The sequence below is a fragment of the Neofelis nebulosa genome, chromosome 9 (genome assembly GCF_028018385.1).
Source record: "Neofelis nebulosa isolate mNeoNeb1 chromosome 9, mNeoNeb1.pri, whole genome shotgun sequence".
NCBI lineage: Eukaryota > Metazoa > Chordata > Mammalia > Carnivora > Felidae > Neofelis > Neofelis nebulosa.
In genome coordinates, this window is record NC_080790.1 from 98,014,182 (window position 1) to 98,041,930 (window position 27,749).

A 27,749-nucleotide genomic window follows, 5' to 3' on the forward strand; every position below is an offset into this window, starting at 1 on the left:
TCCTTCCAGACTTTTTCTACTTCCGCACAGATGAGCTCATCCTGTATATACAATTTTGCAAACTGTTCTTTATGCTTGACATTGTATCACAGGCATTTTGTCTTTAAATTGATGTTTTAGATCAATTAGATTGATGTCTTACCCAATGTTTTTTATTGTGGTAAAACATGTATAACTTTTGCCATGTTAATCTTTGTTCAGTGTACAGTTCAGTGGTCTTAAGTATTCATCACCACCATCCACCTCCAGAACTCAATTTTTTTTCCAATGGATGACAGAAGTTTAATATCAGAGAGCAGAGATTTACAAACACAGTGACTGAAATTGTATATTTATTTTCACATGAGAGTACCTTCCTGTCATCTACCTAATATTACTTCTTTTTCAGTGTAACTTAACTCTAAAAATCATTCACTATCATGTGTCCTGAACCTGTAAGGGTGTAATAAGCCCAAGTGAAAATCTGAAAATTGTGTTCAATGAAAATGTCCTTTTAGAGAACAGAATACCATTTAAACAAACAAACAAACAAACAAAAACAACAAAATAATGACAGATGACACAAACATATGGGAAGATGTACAATCTTCATGAATGGGAAGAGTTAGAATTAATAAAAAATATATACTACCAGAGGAACATAGAGATACAATGGACTCCCTATCAAAATGCTAATAGCATTTTTCACAAAAGTTGAATGAAGAATCCTAGTATTTGAATGGAACCACAAACAAATCCAAATAGAAAGCAATTTTGAAAAGAAAAAAAGAAAACAGAACAAAGCTGGTGGCATCATAATTTCAGATTTCAAGGTATACCACAAAGAAAAAATACAAAACATCATGGTATTGGCACAGTTACATAGATCAATGAAACTGAATAAAGACCCACACTTACATGGTCAATATATTTACACCATTAGAAAATTAAACAGGTATATGCAAAAGAAAGAACCTGGATCATTTCTTAATGATATATAAAAATAAAAGCAAACTGTATTAAAGACCTAAATGTGAGACCTGAAACCATATATTTATTTTTTTATTTTTTATTTAATTTCCAGTTAGTTACATACAGTGAAATATAATTTCATATACATCATATAGTGATTCGACATTTCCATACATCACACAGTAATCATTACAAGTTCACTCCTTAATCCCCATCACCTTTTTATTACATTCTGCACTAACCGCCCTCTTGGTAACGATCAGTTTGTTATCAATACTTAAGTGTCTGTGTTTTGATTTGCCTCTTTCTCTTTTTTGTCATTTTCCTCATTGGTTTTCTTTCTTAAACTCCACGTATGAGTGAAATCACATATTTGTCTCTTTCTCCCTGACTTATTTCACTGCCTCATACCCTCTAGCTCAGTCACTTGACTTTGCTAATAGCAAGAATCCGTTGTTGTTGTTGTTGTTTTTGTTTTGTTTTGTTTTTTTGGCATAGTAATATTCCATTATATATGATATATATATATATATATATATATATATATATATGTCTCCATTTCTTTGTCCATTCATTGGTCAATGGACACTTAAGCTGCTTGAAAATTTGGCTATTGTAGATAATGCAGCTATAAATATCTGGGTGCACGTATTCCTCTGAAATACTATTTTTGTGTCCTTTGGGTAAATACCTAGTAATATAATCGCTGAGTCTTAGGGTACTAATATTTTTAAGTTTTTGAAGAAACTCCATACTGTTTCCCAGAGTGGCTGCACCAGTTTGCATTCCTAAGAACTCAATTTTTTTATTTTGCAAAACTGAAACTCTGAACTTATAAACATTTCCTCATTATCTCCTCCCCTGGATGTCCTGATATTAATCCCTTACAAGATTTATGATTAGCAAATATTTTGTGGACTACATTTTTACTCTGCTGACATTGTCTTTTGATGCCTTAGAATTTTCACTATAACTGTATTAAACATGGACTTCAATTCTGAATGCCTTTAAGAGTTGCACATACTCCTGAATCTCTCATGGAGGTGAATTTTGAATGGTACCTGCTCATAATTCCCAAGCCTATAGTTAGTACACTGATTGGTCTATTTATCACTTACTGTGATATCTCACTTACTGTGAGATGTATCAAAAAATGAGATTATTAACTGCAATTATGATTAAATATGTGAATAAATAAATCCATGTTATTAATATCTTAAGAGGTACTAAACCACTATATGCTATACTGGAAATAATTAAATTTTTCTAACAGCTTTATTGAGATATATATACCATAAAATTCACTCTTTTAAATGTATAATTTGATGATGTTTTAAAAACATTTATTTAGATAGAGAGTGTGTGCATGAGCAGGGGAGGGGCAGAGAGAGAGGGAGAGACAGAATCCCAAGCAGGCTCCACGCTGTCAGCACAGAGCCTGGTGTGGGACTCGAACTCACGAACCATGAGATCATGACCTAAGCTGAGATCAAGAGTTGGACATTTAATCGACAGCCACCAGGTGCCCCAGTAGTTTTAAAATTTTTAAATCAAGAAATGCTCAACATTGGTACTTGGACCCTGAAAGTTATAAAGATCAAAAAGTGAAAATTCAGTAGTGTACACACTATGCAATTAGAATAAACTGAAGTCAAATGAAATATACACGACATATCTGTTTTCTTAGGATAACATATTCACTGCCTACAGAGGACATCAAAAATGGGAATTTTATGTCCCCTCCAGAGCAAATGATAAAAACCCACATAATGAAACTGAGTCATCGTTCAACAGAAAAATCACATATGTTCAGTGTTCAATTACCTTGAGGTCAGCAGAAATTGATGACTACCCAGACAGACACAAATTCAACCTTACTTAATTTTTTTCAGAGTAATTCAACTAAAATGAAACACAGAAAAACACTTAAAAAAATTCACATACCTGATTTCTTTGGAAACAGAAATTACAGGCCCAAAGTTTTGCTCGATAATCAACCTGACTGTGAGAAAGATAAATATTATAGCTAGGTACCATTTTCATTTGTAATGTGGAAAGCATTCAAATGTAATCTTTAAGTTTAGTAAATCTCATAGATATGTTTCAGATATCATTCTGAGCATGAATGGATGGAGGGATGTAAAATGTCTACTGCAGTTAAGAGTTATGGCTGTTAAATACACCAAAAATTTCCTTCAAACAGCAGCACTGAAGAATTAGTAAATCTTTTTTTCTCTTTTCTAATTCCCTTGACAATACTTAAAATGTCATGATTTTATACAAGTTACAGGTTATTCCCTTTTGTCCTGTTCTTAACATAATCTGTGTGATTTTTCTAGCACTTTTATTGTTAAGATACGTGAAACCACTAAATGTCAATACTAAATTTCACACATGGAAACACTTGCCTGACTTTCACCTCACCTACCTCACTTGAAGAAAGGTTGGGAGGCATGCTTCCTAGAACTGGTTAAAGATAATGCTTCGGTTAGTTTTTTCTCCCTTTCTGCACTTAGAAAATTAATAAGCAATGGCTACCTCTTTGAAAGAAGAGTAACAGCATCTTATGAATGGGTGTAATAAGTAAAAGTAAGGGGAATGAAGTAAAAAATGTTCCTTCATATGAGTCTTGTTTTTCCCTCATATAAAAGTCTTACCTTTTAGACAATATTTCTGATACTCTTCACCTGTTTAAAGATTCTTTCAAATAATGCCCACATTTCAGGAAAATATCATAGGTCATGATCTCAGGTACAAAACATTACACTTAACCATCATTAAGAGTTATAATTTCTTCCACCTATTACTTCCTGCCATACAGCATCACCATACCAGGTAAGTATGAGAAAACCGTCAAAAGCTTTCTGATTTTTTTGGGAAAACGCTTCAAAAGGTACCAATATAATCTATGGTTAAACCAAAAACAAATTGAAATCAGAAAAAAAAGTGAATTCCAATCCTTTCCCTTGACTTCTACCTCATTCCTGTAAGTTCCAATTTTATCTCAAATATTAGGCCAGCAAGACTCAAACTTCTTCAAGCATTCTTTTTTAAATATATATATATATATATATTTTAATTGTATGTAAATCCTAGTTAACATATAGTATAAGAATGGTTTCAGTAGTAGAATTTAGTGATTCATCACTTACATATAAATAACACCCAGTGCCCATCACGAGTGCCCTCCTAAATGCCCATCCCTATTTAGCCCATCCCCCCACCCTAGACTTCTACAAGCATTCATAACCTCAGAATCTCACCATCTACTACTAATCCCAAATTTGATGATTTGCCCAAATTGAATCACTTTTATGAGAATCACATAAAAATCATAATATACTGCATTCTTCCTTTTTACTAGTTTTAAAAAGAATTCATACCAAAGTGGATTGAGAATGGCTTTGCAAGTCGGCCGGCTGCAGAGCACAGGTTCATATTGTACGGGAGGCAGGTCTGGACGTTCTTTCAAAGGAGTGAGGAGACAAGCCAGGGGAACAACCATTCTTGTAGCCTCGAGGCGGCTGGAAGGCCACACATTCCAACTAAAGCGCACACCATCTCTTTCTTCATTCTGCTGAATGAACTCCAAATATGTTGCCATAGTCTGAAAAGAAACTATAGATGAGGCTTTTTAATTTTATGTGAATTTCTCAACTAAACTTCAAAAAAGAAGATGGTCACCCAACAATGTTCTTTAAACACTTAGTCTGGGTGGCTCAGTCAGCTAAGCGGCCAACTTCGGCTCAGGTCATGATCTCACGGTTTGTGAGCTCCAGCCCCGCGTTGGGCTCTGTGCTAACAGCTGGGAGCCTGGAGGCTGCTTCAGATTCTGTGTCTCCCTCTCTCTCTGTTCCTCCCCTGCTCGCCCTCTGTCTCTCTCTCAAAAATAAATAAAGATTAAAAAAAAATTAAACACTTAGTCTAGAAGAACTGGTCACTGGAGGATGACAACATCTCCCTTCCCTTTGACTCCCAAAGCCAATTAACTTCACAGTTCTCTTTGCCTACTATTCCTTTCTCAACTCTCCTTTCTAGCACTTAAATAAATGAAAATATGTGGGGGGTTTACAATCATTTGATCATTTCCAAGCTGCAAGTAGTTGAATAATACTAATGTAAACCTCCTCATAGATCATGCAACATCTCAACCAAGCCAGTTCTAATTCCCCTTCCCCAAGAGTCAGTCTCAAGCCCTGTTTCAGCATCCAGCTACCTTCCTCCCTGATCCCCTCCCTTCCTTGCTTTATTAAAGCAAACACTGCATTAAATTCTACTTTCCAAGTGATCTTGTTTTTGTGCCCTTTCCCCTCCTCTGTTACCTGGGGAGACAAGAACTGGATGCTGACGTTGTGAGTCCAATTTGTAATGAGAACCACCACCAGTTCCTAGCAAAAATATTTCTACTTGGGATCACCAAAATTATAATGCCAAATTTGCTATCGTGCTGAGCGAGTCCTTCACCAGGACCTTTTCACCAGGGTTGCTTATGTTCGTGCCTCGAAAAATTCTGGTTGATAAAATAACCATTTAGACTAAGCTTTTCAAACCCAGACAATGCCAACTCCATTGAGTGTTTCATACACCCTATTTGCATTCTAAAGTCTAGGCTAAGGCTAACACATATCTCAGCCACCTAGGGTTCACGGGAACAAGACCCTCAAGAAAAAGGGAAAAACAGGCAAATTAAAGAATCTATGTTATTAGTGGCCTCTAGTGCTCACTTCCTGAGGTGCTGAATAATAAGTGTCTCCAATAATAAGTGTTATTATGAGAAGTGCCATACTGTAAATAATACGGACTAAGGGAATGATTTTTTGAGGGTGGGGGGCAAAGGGTGGGAGAGAGAGAGAATCTTTTTTTTAAATGTTTATTACTTATTTTAGAGAGAGAGATTGAGAGAGCTCCTGCAGGAGGAGGGCAGAGAGAGAGAGGGAGACAGAGGATCCAAAGGGGGCTCTGCACTGACAGCAGAGAGCCCAATGCAGGGGGCTTGAACTCACAAACCAGGAGATCATTAACCCTAGCCAAAGTCGGATGCTTAACCAATTAAGCCACCCAGGTGCCGCAAGAGAGAGAGAATCTTAAGCAGGCTCCATGACACGGGCTCAATCTCACAACTGTGAGGCCACAACCTGAGCTGAAATCAAGAGTTGAATGCTTAACCGACGTAGCCACCCAGGGAATGATTTTATGCGGCTAGAAAAGCAAATGAAGGAATTAGCCCACTACACACAACCCAGACCACAAAAATTCTAAATGTTTGCTCCAACTGACACTCTAAGGTATCTACTTGTTATTTCTGACAAAGGCGGGAAACTGAAGCACCCTTTACATAGGAGGCCCTTCTGCAGCTACGAAGTGGCAAAGGGATAACTCAGGTGGGAATAAACGCAAGTTCTAATATCACAATTCTCCACAAGTACCTCAGCAGGTTTCATTCACTGACTGGTACCCACTCAAAACATTAATGAAAGATACTGGCTCCATCCAATGTCCCCAGGCAGCTACATATTAAAACCTGCTCTTTCCGTTTCCCACTGTCTCTTCCCGTCGCCTCTTCTAGAACATGGATTCTTAAATCTGGGCACAAAACCAACGGGGCACTTCAGAGCGTCAATAAATCTTCTGAAGCTGTATGCAAAATTGTGTGCATGAGCGAATGTGCATTTTTCTAGGACGGTCGATCTTTGACTCACATCATATTCTCACAGGGAAGGAGTTTCTGAAAAGGCTAATAGATGAATGGATGAGTTAATGAATGAATGAAAAGAACTTTAAAGGTTCTGTAGAAGTGTCTGCCAAAAATACACACACGCCAAAAACTGAACCGGTCATTCCATCAAATCAAAACTTTTCAGGACACGGTAGCCAAGTTTAAGCACAGTTTAATGCTTCAAGCGTAGTCCGTAGCCCCGGATTTTAGTTGCAGCTGTCACGAGGCAGAAGTCATTCATCCCATTTCAGGTTACTCAACTCTAAAAAGAAACCTGAATCCTTCCGCACCCCGCGATTCCTAGGGTTACCGAGCCAGAAGCCGGCCGGCCGCACCGCCTGACGAGGAACGCGTCACTCTTCAGCAGACCCCTGGGTCACTGAGTCCCTAAATTCCTCTGCCCGCCAAGCCGCCGAGAAGAGGCTTCGCCCCAGGAGCAACCCATTCGGTCCCTACAGAGACCCCAGTCCGTGCCCTCGGCTCCCCATCACCTGCGCTCCCACTCACCTGGCCGGAGCAGTTCACCTGGCCGCGTCCGCACCCACAGCTGCTAGAGCCCCGCTCCGGCTCCCACCGCCAAGTCCAGCTCAGCTCTCAGACGACTGGTCAGCGACCCTGTGCGTCACGCCACAGCGCCGTCCTCTGGCCAATCAAAGAGGGCCTGCCCCGGCGGAGAAGCGGAAGCAAGACTCTCAGTGAAGCCACGCCGCCATCTTGGAATGGGGCAAGCCGGTTGTTCTCAGGCCACAAAACCACCGCTCCTCAGACCCTACGTTCTTCCACGTTCACCCCTAAACGTTTGTGCTTCAGAAAACTCAGGTGCCTGCGCGACTATTTCCTAGGTGCAGCCGGCACGCCTCAGGGATTCGCCCTGATCCAACATGACTTCCGCCCGCCCAACTGGGAAGTCCCTCTCATCGCCTTAGCTACCGGGAAGCGAGAATGATGACGTATGGCACCGGAAAAAGGAGAGGCGGAGGAAACTGAAGCTTGCCGGGAAAAGGTGTCAGCGTGGAAAGGGGCGGGGCGGAGGGAGCGTGGGTCCGCACACTACCTTGGGAATTCAGCACGCGTAGCAATACTTCATTATGTTACTGCTCGCTATGTTGACTTCGCGTTCTCTTCGGGGATTGACACTAGCGCACAGTTACTCTGCGTGTCTAGCTCTGTCCTCCATCTACGAGAAGGTGAATAATTGGGAGTGGTCATATTCACGCATCCTGGGAGACTAACCAAACTCCTAAGTATATAGAACACAACTTTCTACAGCCACTACAGCCTTTATATACCTTTTTCTAAGTGACAAAAATGAGCACGTTTATTAATCTGACTCCGAGATACAGCCTGTCTATAGTATATTTTTTAAAAGAAGCAAAGCTATATAAACTTAAAATGATGCTTAGAATATATCTAGACATTCAAGAATTACCATTAATTAGCTCAACTTAGTACAAAATTTTCGGCTACTTACAGAACACAAACTAGTTTTAGGTCAATATATTATGAAACATACTCTTAATATAAAAAGTCTGTCAATTAACGATTCATTTTTGTTGAACAAATTTACGGTTTTCATGTTCCTAAACCATGTCAGAATAACATTAGGTTTTACATCATTAAGTGAATAAATTTAGGCAGTTTGCATTAATCTCTCAGTAAGGAAGCAAACTCAATTAAAATAAATACACATTTGTATTATAGTTTACCCCGAGAAGAGACATAGCTGTGTGGTTTTTTTTTTTTTTTTAACCAAACGTTAAAAGAATATCATTTACCAAAGACTTGCTTTAATTATTTGATCCTGGCTTCGTTCTATACTAGAATTTTCTAAGGGTTTTAAAAATTCCTACACATTTAAAGTATTGGAAGTTTAATTTCATTATTTTTGGGTAGTTTTAGGAATATTTGATTTATGTAAGTATGTATTTGTCTCAATAAGCCAGTCAGAACAGAGCTCCTATTTATTTATTTATTTATTTATTTAATTTTAGAGAGAGATGGTGAGTGGGGAGAACGTAGAGGGGTAGAGGGAAAGAGAGTGAATCCCAAGCAGGCTCCACACACATCGTGGAGACTGACTCAGGCTCTGTCCCACGAACAGAGCCAAAATCGAGTTGGATGCCCAACAGACTGAGTCACCCAGGCACTCCGGAACAGAGCTCCTTTAAGAGACATACTAATCTGGGGTGCCTGGGCAGCTCAGTTGGTTGGGCATCCAACTCTTGATTTTGGCTGGGGTCATAACTGATGAAGTTTTTGGGGTGATGGGGGATTCGTGGGGTCCAGAGCCAACGGCCATGAAATAATTCTTGAAGATGTTTTTGGTGTAAAAAGGTGATTTTATTAAAGCATGGGAACAGAACCCATGGGCAGGAAGAGCTGCACTGGGGTCTTGAAGGGAAACTCATTATACCCTCAGGTTGGGAGGGGGTCAGGGATAGAGTAACTCTCTAAGGAATTTTGGAAGCAAGGTTTCCAAGACCTTGAGGGGCTAGCTGTTGCTAGGGAAACACCATTTATCACTGTTTAATAAAACCTCATGAAGGGTCATGAGACTCTTCATCATATGAAATGCATATCCGGGGGCCATAAGCTTGGAATATGATTGCCAGCATATATCTTGGGGCAGTTGAGATAAAGGAAGTTGATTTACAGGATCCTTGAGGTTGGGGTAATGTTAAGCTAAGGTTTTCTTTTGCCCCTAACAAAGTGTCATTATCAAGGCAGCTGAGCTCCTAGAGGGCGGTCACTCTGCTGGTTTCAAGGACTTGTCAGTGGGCTGTAGACAGTAAGGGAATTCAGTTTTGCGTTTGCCTTAGTCTCCCACATTACCATGGCAAGCACTTAAACCCCTTTCCTTTGTTCTTGGGTAGTTGGGAGTGTCTGAGGAATATCACACATATTCCACCTGGGGGGGGGGGGGGGGGGCGGGTAGAGTACCAGCCTGAATTTTGCCCTCAGCCTGCCTCATGCTCCTTCATCAATGATGTCACTGTTCCTGGGTTCCAGCCCGGTCCCACTGACAGCCTTATGTTGGGCTCCACACTGTTCACACAGAGCCTGCTTGGGATTCTCTCTTTTTCTCTGTCCCTCCCCTGCACGCGCTCTCTCTCTCTTTCTCAAAATAAACAAAAAATTTAATTAAGAAAAAGAGACATACTAATCTAATTTATTAGAGGTCTCCAAACTTAGTAAACATTTCACACTCCACAACATGTGAGGGCCTTTCTTGGTTATAGCCATAAAGACACAGAGATGCATAGACACAAAGAAAGTATACAGCTTTGGGGTGTCTGGGTGGCTCAGTCAGTTGAGCGTCCAACTTCGGCTCAGGTCACGATCTTGAAGTCTGTGAGTTGCAGCCCCGCGTTGGGCTCAGTGCTGACAGCTCAGAGCCTGGAGCCTGCTTCGGATTCTGTGTCTTCCTTTCTCTCTGCCCCTCACCCACTCATGCTCTGTCTCTCTCTCTGTCAAAAATAAATAAACATTAAAAACATTTTTTTAATTAAAAAAAAAGAAAGTATACAGCTTTAATTCTACAACTTTAGTCACAGGTCAGAAGTGAACACAGAAACACAAAAACTCACCAGATCAGATATAGAGTCATTCTTCTTTCCAGGAGCCATGAAAATCTTGACTGATTTGAACTCATAAATAGACAAAAAAGGCAAACAAACAAAAAGGACCAACTAGATTCTCTGTCATCTCTTATCCAAAAGAGAATATATCTCTATAACTACCAATTAACTTAGTGAGACCACCAAATGGTCAGAATATAAAGTCAAATTCCCGATTGTTGTTGCCACCAATGATGAGAAACCTATTGGCTGTAGATGTATCAGAAACAAAACCAAAAATACAAAATCATTAAAGAGAAAAAAACCTAAAAAAAAAAAAAAGAGGTTAGAGTGGGAGAAAGCCAAAGCATAAGAGACGGTTAAAAACTGAGAACAAACTGAGGGTTGATGGGGGGTGGGAGGGAGGGGAGGGTGGGTGATGGGTATTGAGGAGGGCACCTTTTGGGATGAGCACTGGGTGTTGTATGGAAACCAATTTGACAATAAATTTCATATATTAAAAAAAAATAAAGAGAAAAAACCTAGAGAAACAGAATCAGTTTATTGTTGTATGATTGCCACTTGAATATTCACTGTTCACTCTGAGAGCCAAAAGCAAAATATTCCCGGGTTTAATTAAGCAGCCCACAAGGTATTCTTCAGCAACATGATTTACCTGATTTTGTTAGGTGAATCCATTGGGATATTGGTGAAACCTTCAAAATTGTTAAAGTTTCAAAAAGGTAAAATTCTGGCCCTCATACAAATATAAAATGAGCATATGTCAACTCATTTATTAATGAGGTAACAAGTAAGGATGTTCAGACTGGTTCAAGGAAGAATTTGATTTATATATTCATATTCCCTACCACACAAAACTCATTTGCATTGCTGTGGACAAGACTCATTTGCATTGTTATGGACAGGAGACATTTGCATTACTATCAGTTTTCTGTAAATTAATTTCTTTCTCTGCAGAGTTGTAAAATAGCTTAGTCAAAGATAGAGGCACATACCCCTTACAATCAGATGACCCCAGAGAGTCCTTTAAAAAATGCCCAGCATTCCATGGAAGTTCACCCATGGACTTTTGACTATTTCAAAGTCTTTCACAATTTTCATGACATATTATTCATCATCTATAATCTAATTTCTATGTTTCTGGCTCAGACTTACCTAACATGAGATTCATATATCCGGCAACCTGCTAGATATCTCTGGTGTTTTGGCATCTGAATCTCCATGTGTCCTGTCAAGTTAATTAAAAAGAAGGCCATTAGACTGATGTGGCTCTAATGCCATGACAGCCTACTTAAGCAAACTAAAATGTAAGTACAGAAATGCCTCAAGGTTATGAAATTGAAACATTGAATACAATCAACAGCCAACTGGACAATCAAATAATTTCTTCTCTTGGCTTCTACACCTTTTCTGTTTAAGTGTTTTCCCTGACTCCTGTTGACAGAGGGCTCCTAACCACTTGCGGTTTGATGCTGTTTGATTCAAATTGAATTTTGCTCAAATAAACTCTTACAATTAAAAAAATTTTTTTAATGTTTATTTTTGGGAGCGTGCACATGAGCAGGGGAGGGACAGAGAGAGAGGAGGACAGAGGATCCAAAGTGGGCTCTGCACTGACAGCAGCGAGCCAGATGCGGGGCTCAAACCCACCAACTGCGAGATCATGACCTGAACCGAAGTTGGATGCTCAACCGACTGAGCCACCCAGGTGCCCCAACTCTTACAATTTTAGTATGCCTCAGTCTATCTTTTAATGGTCCTAAGCTGAATTCATTGTTCCCCTCGCCCTAAACTAACCTGTCTCTTGTACTTTCTATTTCACTTGGAGATACCATTCTCCTCCCAGTCATCCTAATAACTAGGGAGTTATTCTTGGTCCCTCCTTGTCTCTCGTGGGGTTCAGGACACACTACCAAAATATGACAGAGTAGCATATTTAATATTTTAAGCTGAAGGATTTTGAGAGAGGGTAGGTGCAAGGAAGGATCCACTGACCTTCCCTGTCTCCCCTCAAACAGGTCATAAGACCATCATATGAAAGGTGCTCTGTTTTTACCAGGAGGAGACATTTGTTACCTCTGCAGACAGATGGGTAAGCCACACAAATGCCATCTTGGATAAATCCACAATGACTATCTCTCTGTGACCCGAAGCATTCTCCATAATAGCTACTCCCCTCCCACACTTTCTTTTGTCTAAACATACTATTAAGTACACCCTTGGGACATAACATTCTTAACTTTCTTTGGAGATGTGACTATGACACAACTATTCTCAAACATTTCCTCCTGTGGGGTGGGGAGTCTCCCAGAATGTATTCCCCAGTCTCTAGGGCTAAAAAAGCAGGTCTTAGGAGAGATAGGACCGCAGAGATCTACTCATCCCCTTAGTAAGCCATTTCTGTAGGGGTGCCTAGGTGACTCAGTTGGTGAAGTGTCTGACTCTTGATTTGGGCTCAGGTTATAATCTCATAATCAAGACCCGCATTGGGCTCTGCACTGACAGGGGACTCTGCTTGGGATTCTCTTTCTGCCCCTTGCCAGCCTGCATGCACTCTCCCTCAGAATAAATAAACATTTTTTTTTCAACGTTTTTTATTTATTTTTGGGACAGAGAGAGACAGAGCATGAACGGGGGAGGGGCAGAGAGAGAGGGAGGCACAGAAGCGGAAACAGGCTCCAGGCTCTGAGCCATCAGCCCAGAGCCTGACGCGGGGCTCGAACTCACGGACCGCGAGATCGTGACCTGGCTGAAGTCGGACGCTTAACCGACTGCGCCACCCAGGCGCCCCAATAAACATTTTTTAAAAACCCCACATTTCTGTCAAGCTGGATTTATCAGGATTTTCCTTTGGTTTTACGACTCCTTGAGCCTTTGGAAGTCATTTTGTGTATGCCTCCCTTTCACAGAACAGATGCCAAGAGGAATCAGAATGAATAGGCCTTGCTAAATTTCTTCCCTTATTAACTACCCTTATTTCATATGCTTTTGTTCTATGATTTTCCTCATGACCTATCACTCTTCATAAAACCTAGCATAAAAACAATCCGGTTTAACTGCTTTGTTGGGTTTTCATTTCCTTTAACAAAAAATTTTTTTAATGTTTATGTATTTTTGAGAGAGAGAGATAGAGACAGATAGAGAGCAGGGGAGGGGCAGAGAGAGAGGGAGACACAGAATCTGAAGCAGGTCCAGGCTCTGAGCTGTTAGCACAGAGCCCGATGTGGGGCTTGAACCCAGAAACTGTGAGATCATGACCTGAGCCGAAGTTGGACACTTAACGAACTGAGCCACCCAGGTGCCCCGGGTTTTCATTTCCTGATGAAGGCTCCCATGTCATGTAAAACATATTTAAAAAAATCAATTTTTTGTATGCTCTTCTCTTGCTTATATGTCTTTGGTTTCAGAGCCCCAGCCAAGAACCTAGAAGGGTAGAAGGAAAAGATATTTTTTTCTTCCCCTACCTCTTTAACATCCCAACCCTGAAAGTAATAATGCATCACTTGGACCTGTGGGTTTTTTTATTCTAAATGCTTCTCATTTCCATCTACCTACTTAGTTCAAGCCCTCATTCACTTTTCCCAAATGACCACAATAGCCTCCTAAATGACCTCTTTGCCAAAATTTTGCCAAACCCAAACTCACTTTGGTTGCCAGAGAGATTTTTCAGAACCACACATCTGACCCTGACCTTGCCTTGTTTAAAACTACCTAGCTTTCCCTCACTCACAGGATAAAGTAGATGTCCCCTCTTGCTGTACAAGGGTCTCCATGATCTATTTACCTCAGTCCTACAGTATTGAACCAGTTGTCTCTCCCAGCCTGTACGCTGTGTCTCACCTCTGTGCTCCTGTATGTCCCTCCTCTCTGCTAAGAACCACCCAGTCACCACCATGCTTTTCCCACTTGACTCTGATGTGTCCTTCAAGACTCCAAAGAAGCTTTTCTTATATTCTCCTTTCTTCTTCTTGGTCAAAACAATAATATGTGAAAGAAATAGCAAAGGAGCTCAGAAGGTATTTGCTTGGACAGTGAGTTTGGAGAGTCACAGACAAACCGCCTAAAGAAGAGATTCTGACCTGAAAAGAAAAGTTCAGGCAAAGGAAGGTGATTCAGAAAGACAGTCTTAGAGGTTGGTGGTGGCTGAGTGTGTCAGAAAAATGAAAACAGCCTTCTCAAGTTCTTGAGAATGGCTCTTTCAATGTTAGCAAATGATGTACCAGACAGAAATGTGCATTTTCAATGTTTTTAGTTCATAAAGATGATGTTTTAGTTTTGAAACCAAGCTATGTTTTCTGTGATAATGGCAAGTTCAGAAAATGGTTGCCCAAGAGATAGAAGGGAGAAAAGAAAACAAGGCAGATTTAATGGTAAGTACATAATCTTTGCCATCATTATCGACAAAACAATCTGAGAAGGTTGACAGTTGAGAACATTACCTTATTTTTCTCCTTCTCAAAGGAAGAGTCAACTACCTTGTGAGTGCAAAGAAACACAAATCTTTTTGTGTGTGCATGTGTGTGCAAAAAGGTGATTTTATTAAAGCACAGGGCACAGGGACAGGACCTGTGGGCAGAAAGAGCTGCTGAAAAAAGATCTTAAATCTTAAGGAAGGATAAATCCTTTTCAGCTCACAGTTCCTTTTAATAGAGTGTCATTGTGCCTTGAACTAAAAACCACTAAGCAAATGGTCTCTAGGCTACAGGAATGCCTCTGCTTGTTTTAATTTATATTTACATTTTAGGGGCACTTGGGTGGCTCAGTTGGTTGAGCGTTCAACTCTTGATTTTGGTATCGCTTCTTGGCCTTCTGGCTAAGATCAAGTGCAACTCTTGATTTTGGCTCACATCATGTTCCCAGGATCATGAGATCAAGTCCCACATCAGGCTCTGTGCTGAGTGTGGAGCCTGCTTGAGATTCTCTCTCTCTCTCTCTCTCTCTCTCTCCCCCCCCCTCTGCTCCTCTCCCCTACTTGTGCCTGCTTGCTCTCTCTCTCTCTTTAAAAAAAATAACAAAAAATAAAATAAAATAATTTTTAAACAGCTTTATTGAGGTATAATTGACACACAATAAGCAGCACATATTTGAAGTGTATAATATGTTAAGTTTTGACTACTATCACCATCAGGATAGTGAACATGTATATCATCCCACAATGTTTCCTTGTGCCCCTGTTATTTTCCATAGTTTTAACTTATGATTATTATTTTAATGTTTATTTATTTTTGGGAGACAGACAGAATGCAAACAGGGAAAGGGCAGAGAGAGAGGGAGACAGAATTTGAAGCAGGCTCCAGACTCTGAGCTGTCAGCACAGAGCCTGATGCAGGGCTTGAACTCACAAACAGTGAGATCATGACCTGAGCCAAAGTCGGATGCTTAACCGACTGAGTCACCCAGGTGCCCCTCCACAGTTTTAAGTGAGTGGAATAATACGGTATGTACTCTTTTTTTTTTTTTTTTTTGTCTAGCATCTTTCATTCAGCATAATTATTTTGAGATTAATCCATGATGGTGTGTGTCTCAGTAATTCATTACTTCTGAAGTGAATATGGTTACATTTAAAGTCCAGACTAATATGGGGTGCCTGGGTGGCTCAATTGGTTAAGCGTCTGACTTTGGCTTAGGTCATGATCTCGTGGTTGTGTGTTTGAGCCCTGCCTTAGGCTCTGTGCTGACAGCTCAGAGCCTGCAGCCTGCTTTGGATTCTGTGTCTTCCTCTGTCTCTGCTCCTCCCCTGCTCTCACTCTGTCTCTCTCTCTCTCTCAAAAATAAACATTAAAAAATGATAAAATTCAAGCTAATATGTATGGAAGTGGCCTTATGAATATTATCTGTGTACTTTATTTATAAAGACTAATTATGACTCCCTCAGTAAACTATTATGCTTTTGCATTAATATATTATACATTGCAATTAATAAAGTAATTTCAAAGTAAAAAAATAAAATTCAATAACATTGACTTCTTTTTAATGTTTTATTTATTTTTGAGAGAGAGAGAGAGAGCATGTGCAAGTGGGGTAGGGGCAGAGAGAGACCTGCAGAGGATCTGAAGTGGGTTCTCCTCTGACAGCAGTGAGGCTTGAACTCACAAACTGCGAGATCATGACCTAAGCCGAAGTCATATATGCTCAATGTGCTGAGCCACCCAGGCACCCCTCGACTTTTTTGTTCTTGTTGTTTATGTATTTATTTTTAGAGAGAGAGAATTAGCAGGAGAGGGGCAAAGAGAGAGGGCAAGAAAGAGAGTCCTAACAGCATGGACCCCGATGCAGGGCTCAAACCCAGAAACCGTGAGATCTTGACCTGAGCAGAAACCAAGAGTTGTATGCTTAACCCACTGAGCCACCCAGGTACTCCAATAACATTGGGCTTTTCAAAAAATTCATAGTCTAAAGTTCAAGAAGAAAGAGTATGTGTGGCTCTTCCTAAAGAATGTGGTGGTGGGGCAGTGTATCTTGATCACCTGCTTGTGCCTGTTCAAACAATAAACTGCGGGGGTGCCTGGGTGGCTTGGTTAAGCCAGCAGGTCTTGATTTTGGCTCAGGTCATGATCTCGTGGTTGGTGGGTTCAAGCTCTGCATTGGGCTCTGTGCTGACAGTGTGGACCCTGCTTGGGATTCTCTCTCCTCCCTCTCTCTGCTCCTCCCACCTCATTATCTCTCTCTCTCACTCTCTCAAAATAAATAAATAAACTTAAAAAAAAAATAAAGTGCCTAAGAGTGTTTCTCAGTAACAAATGCAGAAACATGCCTGATGTACAAAGTGAGTAAGTTCATAGAGGAGGCAAGGAATAAGAAACACTTTTCTGTTCATTCTAATTTTTTGTTGTTGTTTTGAGAGAGAGAGAGAGAGAGCACCCAAGCAGGGGAGGGGCAGAGGGAAAGAGAAACTTATTTTAAATATTTAATTATTTTTGAGAGAGAGAGAGAGAGAGAGAGAGAGAGAGAGAGAGAGAGAGAGCGCACGAGCAGGGGAGGGGCAAAGAGAGAGGGAGACATAGAATCTGAAGCAGGCTCCAGGCTCCAAGCCATCAGCACAGCCTACAAACCGTGAAATCATGACCTGAGCCAAAGTCAGATCCTTAACTGACTGAACCACCCAGGTGTCCCAAGGAAGAGAGAGAATCTTAAGTAGGCTTCATGCCTAGTGTGGAGCCTCACGTTGGGCTCCATCCCACCACTGGGAGATCATGACTTGAGCCAAAATCAAGAGTCAGATGCCTAATGAACTGAGCCACCCAGGCGCCCCTGTTTATTCCCATTTTTAACCACGTGAGCATACATTTGCCCACCCCAGTATAAAAGATTTTGATAAATCTATAAGGTATATGTGTTTTCTAAAATTTCAGGACTGCCATATTATAATAGGTAAACCACTGCATTGCTACTTCAGTTTTCCCAGTCTCTAAATTTGTTAAAGTATTGATGTGGAAAATATTGGGGTTCGGAGAAAGAATTCTTGAGATGTCTTTGGTGCAAAAAGGTGGTTTTATTAAAGCACAGAGACAGGCTTCGTGCGCAGAAAGTGCTGCACTGGGGTTGTGACGGTGACTGATTATATACCTTCAGGTTGGGAGGGGGTTAGGGACAGGGAAAGTCTCTAAGGTATTTTGGCAACAAGGTTTCCAGGACACTGAGGGGCTAGTTGCTGTTAGGAAAATGTCATTTATTACTGTTTAGTAAAAACTCAATCATGAGACCCTTCAGATGTATATTAAGGGGCTGTAAGCTTGCAGTACGATTGTCAACATATATCTGGGGAGGGGGAGAGATAAAGGAAGTTTCCAAAGGAATTTTTTTATGTTTAAAGTAGACTTACAGGATCCTGGAGGTCCAAATAACATTAAGCTAAGATTGCCTTTTGCTCTTAGCAAATTGTCATCATCAAGGGAGCTGAGCTTCCAGAGGAATATCACTTTGCCTGTCTCAAGGACTTGTCATTGGGCTGTAAGTTGTAAAGAAATATTAATTTTTTCTTCTGCCTTTGTTCCTCACATCAATTGTGAATGGTATCCATGTGCCATCACCAATGGTGATAGCTTTTAAAACGACAACATTGAAAGCAATGAAAAATAACAACCAGGACTGACAGTGACAACTGAACTAGCAACAAATGTTTCAAAATCAGAAGGAAAAGTAATAAGAATTCCACGAGTCCTCAACTCATAAAAAGGTTATTTCTGTATATTTGGAACTAAAACCACACTTTCCAATAGAAATGTATCATAATTCTAGTAAAGGGAGAGTATATTCTGGGCGTGTGACAGCCTGTCCTAAATAAGGCGAGGAGGGGACCAGAACGCTAGCAAGAGGCAAGTGAAAGGCGATTTAGATTTGCTAGAAACTCGGAAGTTTCCTTTGGCCACCTTCTTCAGTAAGGGCGGCCAGAGTCCAAGAGCCGGCCCACCGGCGCCCCCAGAACTACAATTCCCAGAATGCCACAGTGCAGGCTCCAAGCGGATGCAGTCTCGGACTCCCGGCCCTGCAGGCCCTGCTGCTGGTCGACATCGGCCCCTCTGCGCTCATGGCTTCCCCGAACAAGGCAGTTATTGTTCCTGGGAATGGAGGTGGGGATGTGGCCACCCACGGCTGGTACGGCTGGGTGAAGAAGGGGCTGGAGCAGGTAAGAGACAAGCCTGACCGCGCTGGGAGCCTTGAGGGGACGGAGGGGACAGTGGACTGAAGTTTGAACGTGTGTTCACCTCGTCCCCAGCCCCCCACCCCTTCAGCGAAGCCCTGTGTTTTCACTGCTCTCCCCGCTGCCCTGTCTCAAACTCTAGAACTAGTGGTCAGAATTTTGGTTGATAAAACTGCCCGGAAGACTTCTCTGAAGATTCAGTGGTTAGAGTACAAGGCACCACCTCTTAGAGCACCCCCCTGTCTCTCTGCATCTGTTGCTGGTTCAGATTTGGGGCTTACGAGATAAGTGTATCTCTGTCTTCTCTGATTCCTGCCTCAGATTAAAAAAAAAAAATCAATATGTAATATTTAATATAGGAAAAAGATGAATGTAACATACATGGAAATTGTGAAGTATAATGTAATGAATACCTGAGACTCCATAACCAAACTAAACTCTGCAACATTAACAATACCTTGGAAGCCACATGTATACCCCCCCCCCCAATCCCATTTCCCTGAAATTTTTTTCATTTGCTCCTCTTTTAAAAATGAACATACTTTTGCAGCTATGTGGGTATACTTTGAACAATATCTTATTTAATTTGGTTTCTTCGTGAGCTTTACACAAATGGCGTTGTGTCCCACTGTAATTGTCTTGTGTATCTTGATTTTTTTTTTTTTAACCTCTTCCATAACCAGTCAATAGGACTGCTTCCTGGGTTGCCATCCTTTACAGCTCTAGAGTATGTGTCTAGAAGAAAATTTCAGGTTGTGGTTGAAAACCAAGGCCAGAGCTACAGATCAAAAAGAGCAGGACTGAAGCTGTCCAAAAGGGTGGGATCTCCAACTTTCTGTACCACATTTTGTACCATGTTTTACCTACTTCCTGGTGCACAGTCTTTTTGACTCCAGTTTGTCTAGAATGCATTCATTCATGATGCCTCTGTAGATACATGCCTACAGTGATAAACAGAGATGTACAAATGCAAATATGTACAGAGCTGGCTAGGTAAGAACTACAGACAGAAGAAGGCAGTTTATCAGGAGGGATTGTCTGTTCACATGGAATCCAATGGCACTTAACCTGCTTCATTTCATAATGTAAGCAAAGACTTATTGAATTGATAGAGATCATATCAGGTGTCTCATTTCTTATTAGCAAAGTATTAGTTGTAATTAAGCTCTTTATTATAGCTTTTTTTTCCCCTCATGTCATAGATACCTGGTTTCCAGTGTTTGGCTAAAAACATGCCTGACCCAAGTAAGTTTTAAACATGTTTTTAAATAGCCTCATCATGTTGGGTTTTGATCTTGCCATTTTCCTGGTATAGAACAGGAATATCATAGTAGAGAAGCCAAAGGGAATATATACCTAAGAATGAATGAAGGCAAGTAGTTTGGGGAAAAGGGTGTAAACCAAAAAGCATCATAGAAAATTCTAGTAAGGATTGAGAAAAGCACCCGGGCTTGGTAAAATTTAATTTTCCACTTCTTAAGCAACTCAGTTTTCCCTTCTATAAGTCAACAGATTCAACAGATATTTTTAGGCAAAATGTATGAGTGTTTCATGTGAGACAGAGATATGATAAAACTTCACAGCACCTATATGAGATCCAAATATATCAAAATGTAACACTGCCACTTTTGTTCTGACTATGCCCATGACTTGTGTCAGGAATTTCCTCTTAGGAAAGAAAGCATATTTATACATGTGAATTTGAGAATGTTGTCTAGAGTTATTTCTTTTTTTAAAAATTTTTAAATTTATTTATTTATTTATTTTTTCAACGTTTTTTATTTATTTTTGGGACAGAGAGAGACAGAGCATGAACGGGGGAGGGGCAGAGAGAGAGGGAGACACAGAATCGGAAACAGGCTCCAGGCTCCGAGCCATCAGCCCAGAGCCTGACGCGGGGCTCGAACTCACGGACCGTGAGATCGTGACCTGGCTGAAGTCGGACGCTTAACCGACTGCGCCACCCAGGCGCCCCTAAATTTATTTTTGAGAGAGAGAGAGGCAGAGTATGAGCAGAGGAGGGGCAGAGAGAGAGAGGGAGACACAGAATCCAAAGAAGCCTCCAGGCTCTGAGCTGTCAGCACAGATCCCAATGCGGGACTCAAACTCATGAACCATGAGATCATGACCTGAGCTGAAGTCGGATGCTTAACCGACTGAGCCACCCAGGTGCCCTAGAGTTATCTCTTAAGTTTACATTAAAGCTGCAGAATTATATTTTTATTATTTCCTCAGTATTTTCTTATAAGAACATGGTAAAATTAAAAAAAAAATAAAAGCTATATATACATATATATATATATAGCAAAGCTATGGACTTGAATTTCTCAAACAGCAACATATAAACCTTTGGTTCTATTGAAACAGCCCCGGGGCGCCTGGGTGGCTCAGTCGGTTAAGCGTCCGACTTCAGCTCAGGTCACGATCTCGCGGTCCGTGAGTTCGAGCCCCGCATCAGGCTCTGGGCTGATGGCTCAGAGCCTGGAGCCTGCTTCCGATTCTGTGTCTCCCTCTCTCTCTGTCCCTTCCCCGTTCATGCTCTGTCTCTCTCTGTCTCAAAAATAAATGTTAAAAAAAAAAAAGAAAAAGAAACAGCCCCGTCTCCCATATGGTCCTGAAGTTCTTAAGTTGAGAAATGCTAAGTAGTCCTCTGTCAGAAAGGTGGGGTGGTATTAGACTAAGACTGTCCCTATCAAATGACACTCTTTCTTTACCCTGAACCTTAGTTACAGCTCGAGAGAGCATCTGGCTGCCCTTCATGGAGACGGAGCTGCACTGTGATGAGAAGACCATCATCATAGGCCACAGTTCTGGGGCCATTGCAGCCATGAGGTGCGATCCTTGTTCAATAGTCACCCTGTGTGGGCTCCAGCTGGCTTATAGACCTCACTGCAGTTCCTTGAACTTGCCAACTCTGTACCTACCTTAGGCCTGTGCTGGCCCCTGTTCTACCTGGTATACTGTTTCTAGGTATTTGCATGGCTTTCTTTTCTTTAAGTCTCTACTTAATGTCTCTTTTCACTGAGGCCTAGTCTAATCACTCCAAATGAAACAATGGCTCCTATCTCCTTTATATCTTGGTATCCCTCTTTTAATCTATTACACTTTTCAACATCTGATGTCTTGTTTATTTCTTGCCTGTCTCTGGCCAATAAAAATGTAAGCAACATGAGGGTGGGGCTTTGTTCACTCTGACACTGGGACCTTAGTGCCTAGAAGAGTGTCTGCCATATGGTAGGTGCTAAATAAATATTTGTTGGAGGGCAGAGGCTATTACACCACCCTGTACACCCCCCCCCCCCCCCCCGTCCTTAGGATTCATGACACTTCCTGATGCTGTTGGTTATAACATCATGTCTCTCCCTTTAGGCTTATGAGGCCTAGAGGATAGGACTTAGCTGGCTGAATAAGCATATTAGGGTTGGGTTTCTTGCACATTTGCTAGGCTGGATGAGGAAGGAATATAGTTTTTGTGTAACCTCTTGTCCCAAGCAGTCGCTCAGGCTGGCATATAAATTGCATGTCAGGGAACCCTGCCAAATTCCATAGCCTTTCTGCCATTTGAAGCTATGAGATAATGCTTTCCAGTGTGGAGCTTAGTGTTCATAAGCTGCCAAAGGTTGTCTGGAAAATGAAGAAATCCCTTTATGCTGAAATCTGTACCAACTCAAGGCCAACTGAATTTTTCTCAGGCTATTGGCTAATAAAGATGTGCCTTCCTTTTAAAAATTTTTTTTAAATATTTATTTATTTTGGGGAGACAGAGAGACAGTACAAGCAGGGGAGGGGCAGAGAGAGAGGAAGACACAGAACCCAAAGCAGGCTCCAGGCTGTCAGCACAGAGCCCGACGCGGGGTGCAAACCAATGAAGCATGGGATCATGACCTGGGCCGAAGTTGGATGTTCAACTGACTGAGCCACCCAGGCGCCCCAGATGTGCCTTCTTTTAAAGATTCCTGTAACTGGGGCGCCTTGGGTGGCTCAGTCGGTTGGATGTCTGACTCTTTATTTTGGCTCAGGTCATGATCTCATGGTTCATGGGTTCGAGCCCCACATTGGGCTTTGTGCTGGCAGGGCAGTGCCTGCTTGGTATCCTCTTTCTCTGTCCCACCCCTACTCATGCTCTTTCTCTCTCTCTCAAAGTAAATAAACTTAAAAAAAAAGAAAAAGATCCCTGGAGCACCTGGGTGGCTCAGTTGGTTAAGCGTCAGACTTTGGCTCAGGTCATAATCTCACGGTTTGTGGGTTCAGGCCCTGCTTGTCAGGTTCTGTGCTGACAGCTCAGACCCTAAAGTCTGCTTCAGATTCTGTGTCTCCCTCTTTCTCTGCCCTTCCCCTGCTTACGTTCTGTCTCTCTCTTAAAAATAAAATAAAAAATAATAAACTCACTGCAGGATTGTCTGCAACCTAAAAATTAACATCTAAAGCTAAGGTAGGCAAGGAGAAAATACATGCCAGTATGTGGTATAAGATGGTAGGGGAAAAGGATATTGGTAGAGCCACAGAGGACCACCCTGCGGATTACTTACTAATCACAAAGTGGACAATTGTGTCTTTACAATGGATATCTGATATCACCTTAAGTAATCAAACTTAATCTCACCAATAAAGGGACACTGGCATTGTGTGTCTCTGATGTGATGGAGTGGGAAGGACACATTGCCTATGTAGTATTCTTGCCAAAAATGTTCAACCTCTGTCTAATCACGAGGAAACAGAAAAATTCAATTTAGGGGTGATATACAAGACAATTAATTGGCTTATTAAACTCTTAGAAAATGTCAATGTCATTTAAAACAAAAAATTTAAAAGGGACTAAAGAGTCATGAAAAACAAATGCAATGTGTGATCTTTGACTGGATCTAGGATTGAAAAGCAGTTTTGGGGTGCTTGGTGGCTCAGTTGTTTAAGTGTCTGGATCTTGATTTCAGCTCAGTTCGTGATCTCATAGTTTGTGAGTTCAAGCGCCATTATCAGGATCTGTGTATTACTGTCTCGGTGTTAAATGTACTGGGTGTAATAATGGCACTGTGGATATGTAAGAGAATACCTTGTTCTTAGGGGACACAGTTGATGTATTTAGGTGTGAAGTGTGGTAAAATTAATGAATCAAGTGCTTGTTGTTCTAACTGTCCTGTAGGTTTGAAATTTTTCAAAATAAATTGTTGGGCAAAAAGTTTAGACTGCAAAACAAAATACCAACCCTAAATTTTTCCTGGCACAAAGGCCCCTTGAAGCTATTACTATTCCACATCTTTCCCTAGCCTAATCTTTGCCAAGTGTCTGCTTGTGGGCACTGTACTAGGCACCAGGGTCATAGAAATCAAGAAGGCTCACACCTGCCCTTAAGGAGCTGAAGGTTTGTTGGGGAAGACATATAATACAACGCAAAGAGTAATACAATACAATGTGGAATGTGCAGCAAAAGAGGTACATTTCCGCTATGGTACAGTATTTCTTAAAATACGGTTCACAGATCACTTGTATTAGTCATCCGGGTTGGGGGGGAGGTGTCATGCCTTAAAATGCAGATCCCTGGGCCTCATACCAACTTTGAATCAGATGCTCCGGGACTGAATCTACATGTTAACCAACCAAGCAATGCTGATGCATACTGAAGGTAGGTTAATAGGCACATCAAAGAGAATGATTACACTTAAAAAAAAAAAAAAATTATTTTTTTGGGAGAGTGCAATCAGGGGAGGGGCAGAAAGAGAGGGACAGGATCTGAAGCAGGCTCTGCTGTAACAGGCTGATAGCAGCAAGCTTGATGTGGGGCTCAAACTCATGAACTGCGAGATCATGACCTGAGCCGAAGTTGGACACTCAACCGACTGAGCCACCCAGTTGCCCCCACTTTTTGTTTTTTTTTTGAAAGGATTACCAAAGAGGTTTGGACTACCTTGAAAAATAAGTAGAAACTCATCAAGTAGCCAAGGGTAATTTATTAACCACTGGGCTTGGAGTTCTGTAGTTTCCTTACTTTTTTTAAATTAACCTCAACAGCACCTGTTTTCTGTAAGCTAGATCAAATGAGTTTTCATGTGTTTTTTTGTTTTTGTTTTTGTTTTTTTACTTTTTGGCAATCAGATTTAACATTAAGTATTAGTTGATATCATTTCTCTTTCTCTAGGTATGCAGAAACACACCAAGTATATGCTATTGTGTTAGTGTCTGCATATACCTCTGACTTGGGGGATGAAAACGAGCGTGCCAGTGGTAAGTTTGAAACCGATTCAGAAAAGCCCTTCCTCTAATCACAGGGCTACCTGTTCAGGTTAAACAGTACTGGCTTTTGAATAGGCTAAAAAAACCCTCTCGTAACAGATGAGAAACATTTGCTGCCCTTTTTTACAAATTAGACCCTTTGAGAGGTGATAGACCATTTTCTAATGCATTGAACCCTAGAGGCCTGATTTTATCTGAGCCACATACGCCCCTTCACAAGTAGCTATGGTATTAAGCCCTATAGATTTGAAAACTAATGGACTTGTAACTCACAGGCTCGGATTCTGTGTGTCTGCTATGGTCTTCACTAGATATTTTACCATGGCTAGAATGGGAATTATCCATGGGCGGTAATAGGCTATATGTATATTTTTTCCCATAGGATACTTCAACCGTCCCTGGCAGTGGGAGAAGATCAAAGCCAACTGCCCTTACATTGTGCAGTTTGGCTCCACTGATGATCCTTTCCTTCCCTGGAAGGAACAACAAGAAGTGGCTGATAGGTTGGAAGCCAAATTGTACAGATTCACTGACCGTGGCCACTTTCAGAATATGGAGTTTCATGAACTGATTAGCGTGGTAAAGTCTATGCTGAAAGTACCAGCATAGGTAGGATTACTTCTGCTATTTTACATTCCAATATAGGGGTAGAGCAATGATCAGGTTATTAATAGATAAAAATTATCTATTATGAGATGATTAGTAGACACATAAAACAGATCAAAGTTCCGGAAAAATAACCCAGAAGTTCAATATTCAAACTAAGTTACAAACAGCGTTTCCATTTTCCATTGGATTTCTATCTCACAAACTGCCATGAACTAAAGCAGTATTTTTCTCATTTGATCAGGGACATAAGGACAGTTTAACCACCTTTATCTGTCCAAAGTGAGTAAGATAGAAGTGGAATCCAGCTTTCCTGATTCCCAGTTCACATTAAAACTAGTTTGTGTATGTTGTAGGAGTTGTACTCCTCTTTGAAATGAACCTTTTTCTAGTTGGCAGGGTGGGGTGGGGTGAGGAAAATGACTAAAGGTCCAGAGTGTTGGCTTAGAGCTCAAAACACTAGCTGTTCTGAGCTGGCCCAAGACATTAAACCCAGACTGGGGCCTTCATCTTTGACCCCTGCCCCAGTCCTTCAAACATGTTGAGGGAGAGGGATACATATGGATCTAAGAGTTAGGTCTGCCAGGTTGGGCAGGGAACAGAAGCCCAGCCTGTACAAATATGTCAGTATAGCCAACCAGATGTGTGCTAGACCAGCGTGGTGGGAATTTGGGCAGCATGGAGAACTTGTGCCCTTTCTAAATTGTAGCCATCTGGGAAGGTAGCAGGGTGTTGCCAATTTTCTGATTTTTTGAGGGAAAAACTTCATGCAGTGGTTTTCATATCTAGGGACTATATGTTTATATACACAGTTTATATGTATATGAATTATGCCCAATATATGTACATATGGATTACGTAAGTCGACAACGACAGCGTAAATAAAAAATGTACAAACACTGCAAGACACACAAAGTCCAAGCCGCCCATTTGTGATCTCTGCCATTAGGAATTAACTTAGCCAGGTGCTTTAAATGATTCTCTGTAAGCCTGAGAAATGAATTTAATGTCGAAGGATGAAATCATGGGAACAATTTAGATTTTGTTACAAAATTCTAAGTAATCTTTCCATATTTCAAATTTTGTTCTGTAAAGAGTTCTACCTTTTAAATTCTATGTTCCTTTAGCTCACTTTCAAGCATCATTCCACTTTTCTTCTGATCATACTCCTTCAAAAAAATTTTTCTTTCCAATATTTTTTGGCTTTTACAATCCCTAAGTATTGACTCAAAACAATTTCCAGTGACTTTGTACATGTTACAGAACCTTATGTTTGCTGCAAAAATATGAATTTCCTCACTATTTATGTCTACAAGAGATTCAAAGCCACCATTTTAACCTGAAAAGTCTTGGCTTCTAAATGTGTTCAAAGAAAATATGGAAAGACTCTAAACTTTAATAGCAGTTATCTTTGGGGAATGGGCATTTTAGGTACAGTGTGAAGGAAGTCTCCTTTTTATTTTGTACACTTGGGGATTGAGTTTGTTATAGTGAACATGTATTTTATAATTAAAATGACTATGTTTAAAACAACTCATTTGACATGTTAGAAGCAAATTAGATAAACCAATTGAGTAGTAATTTTCTTAAAGATGTTTGATTTGACCAAGTCTATAACCAAGTTTGATTCTATTTGAATTGTTTGGAATTAGTAATCGTTCTACTTACTCTTGGCATTGTTTTCTGAAGTCCTTTTTCAAAAAATTACAAACTTACACTACAAATGATAGTTAATAATATTTTGTCCTCTTTCTCCACAGAAAAATACATACAAGTGAGAAATAATTTTGATATCCTTCATTCCTATAATTAACATAGACCTATGTGACTGTAAGGATTGTACTATATAATATGGTAGCCAGTAACCACAGGTAGCCATAAATTGAATTCATTTTTTCATTCAAGTCTTAACAGTCACGAAGTGACAGGTGGGTACTTTTACTGAACAGATGTGGAATACTGTCACTATAAAATGTCCAGCAGCAGTAATCTAGGGCATGTATTTTCTTCCCTTACCCACAATCTAATA

General features: G+C 40.7%; 2 protein-coding genes and 1 long non-coding RNA gene across 4 annotated transcripts in view; 1 reads left to right on the forward strand and 2 right to left on the reverse strand.

The window, feature by feature from the left end:
* The window catches only part of SEC23B (SEC23 homolog B, COPII coat complex component), a 45,658-nt gene extending 38,080 nt beyond the window's left edge, over positions 1 to 7,578 (reverse strand). Inside the window, exons 1-3 of one of the 2 annotated variants that reach the window (XM_058684780.1) lie at positions 7,175 to 7,578; positions 4,335 to 4,558; positions 2,896 to 2,953 (exon numbers count right to left, since the gene is read on the reverse strand). In XM_058684780.1, coding sequence (XP_058540763.1) covers positions 2,896 to 2,953; positions 4,335 to 4,555 — 279 coding nt within the window. In that variant the 5' untranslated portion in view covers positions 4,556 to 4,558; positions 7,175 to 7,578. Of the gene's footprint in view, positions 1 to 2,895; positions 2,954 to 4,334; positions 4,570 to 7,174 lie in introns of both variants that reach the window. The other variant, XM_058684779.1, reaches the window with a different exon arrangement.
* Positions 7,579 to 9,629: 2,051 nt separating this feature from the next.
* Positions 9,630 to 11,671, reverse strand: LOC131486237 (uncharacterized). The gene is made up of 3 exons (XR_009249257.1): positions 11,401 to 11,671; positions 10,255 to 10,550; positions 9,630 to 10,134 (listed from the first exon to the last, which is right to left on the reverse strand). It is a non-coding gene; the product is annotated as an uncharacterized LOC131486237 (long non-coding RNA).
* Positions 11,672 to 18,692: 7,021 nt separating this feature from the next.
* Positions 18,693 to 27,253, forward strand: RBBP9 (RB binding protein 9, serine hydrolase). Its single transcript, XM_058684796.1, has 5 exons — positions 18,693 to 18,871; positions 20,089 to 20,131; positions 21,613 to 21,718; positions 25,020 to 25,105; positions 25,497 to 27,253. Exons 1-5 carry the CDS (start codon positions 18,773 to 18,775, stop codon positions 25,721 to 25,723), a joined length of 561 nt encoding a protein of 186 aa, XP_058540779.1. The 5' UTR covers positions 18,693 to 18,772; the 3' UTR covers positions 25,724 to 27,253.
* Positions 27,254 to 27,749: the final 496 nt, after the last annotated feature.

Excerpts from the sequence above, each read along its gene's own strand:
- RBBP9 (XM_058684796.1), top strand. The coding sequence starts at position 18,773 with ATGGCTTCCCCGAACAAGGCAGTTATTGTTCCTGGGAATGGAGGTGGG. Across the intron at positions 20,132-21,612 it reads TAAAAACATGCCTGACCCAA|TTACAGCTCGAGAGAGCATC; the intron begins GTAAGTTTTAAA and ends CCTGAACCTTAG. Across the intron at positions 25,106-25,496 it reads TGAAAACGAGCGTGCCAGTG|GATACTTCAACCGTCCCTGG; the intron begins GTAAGTTTGAAA and ends TTTTTCCCATAG.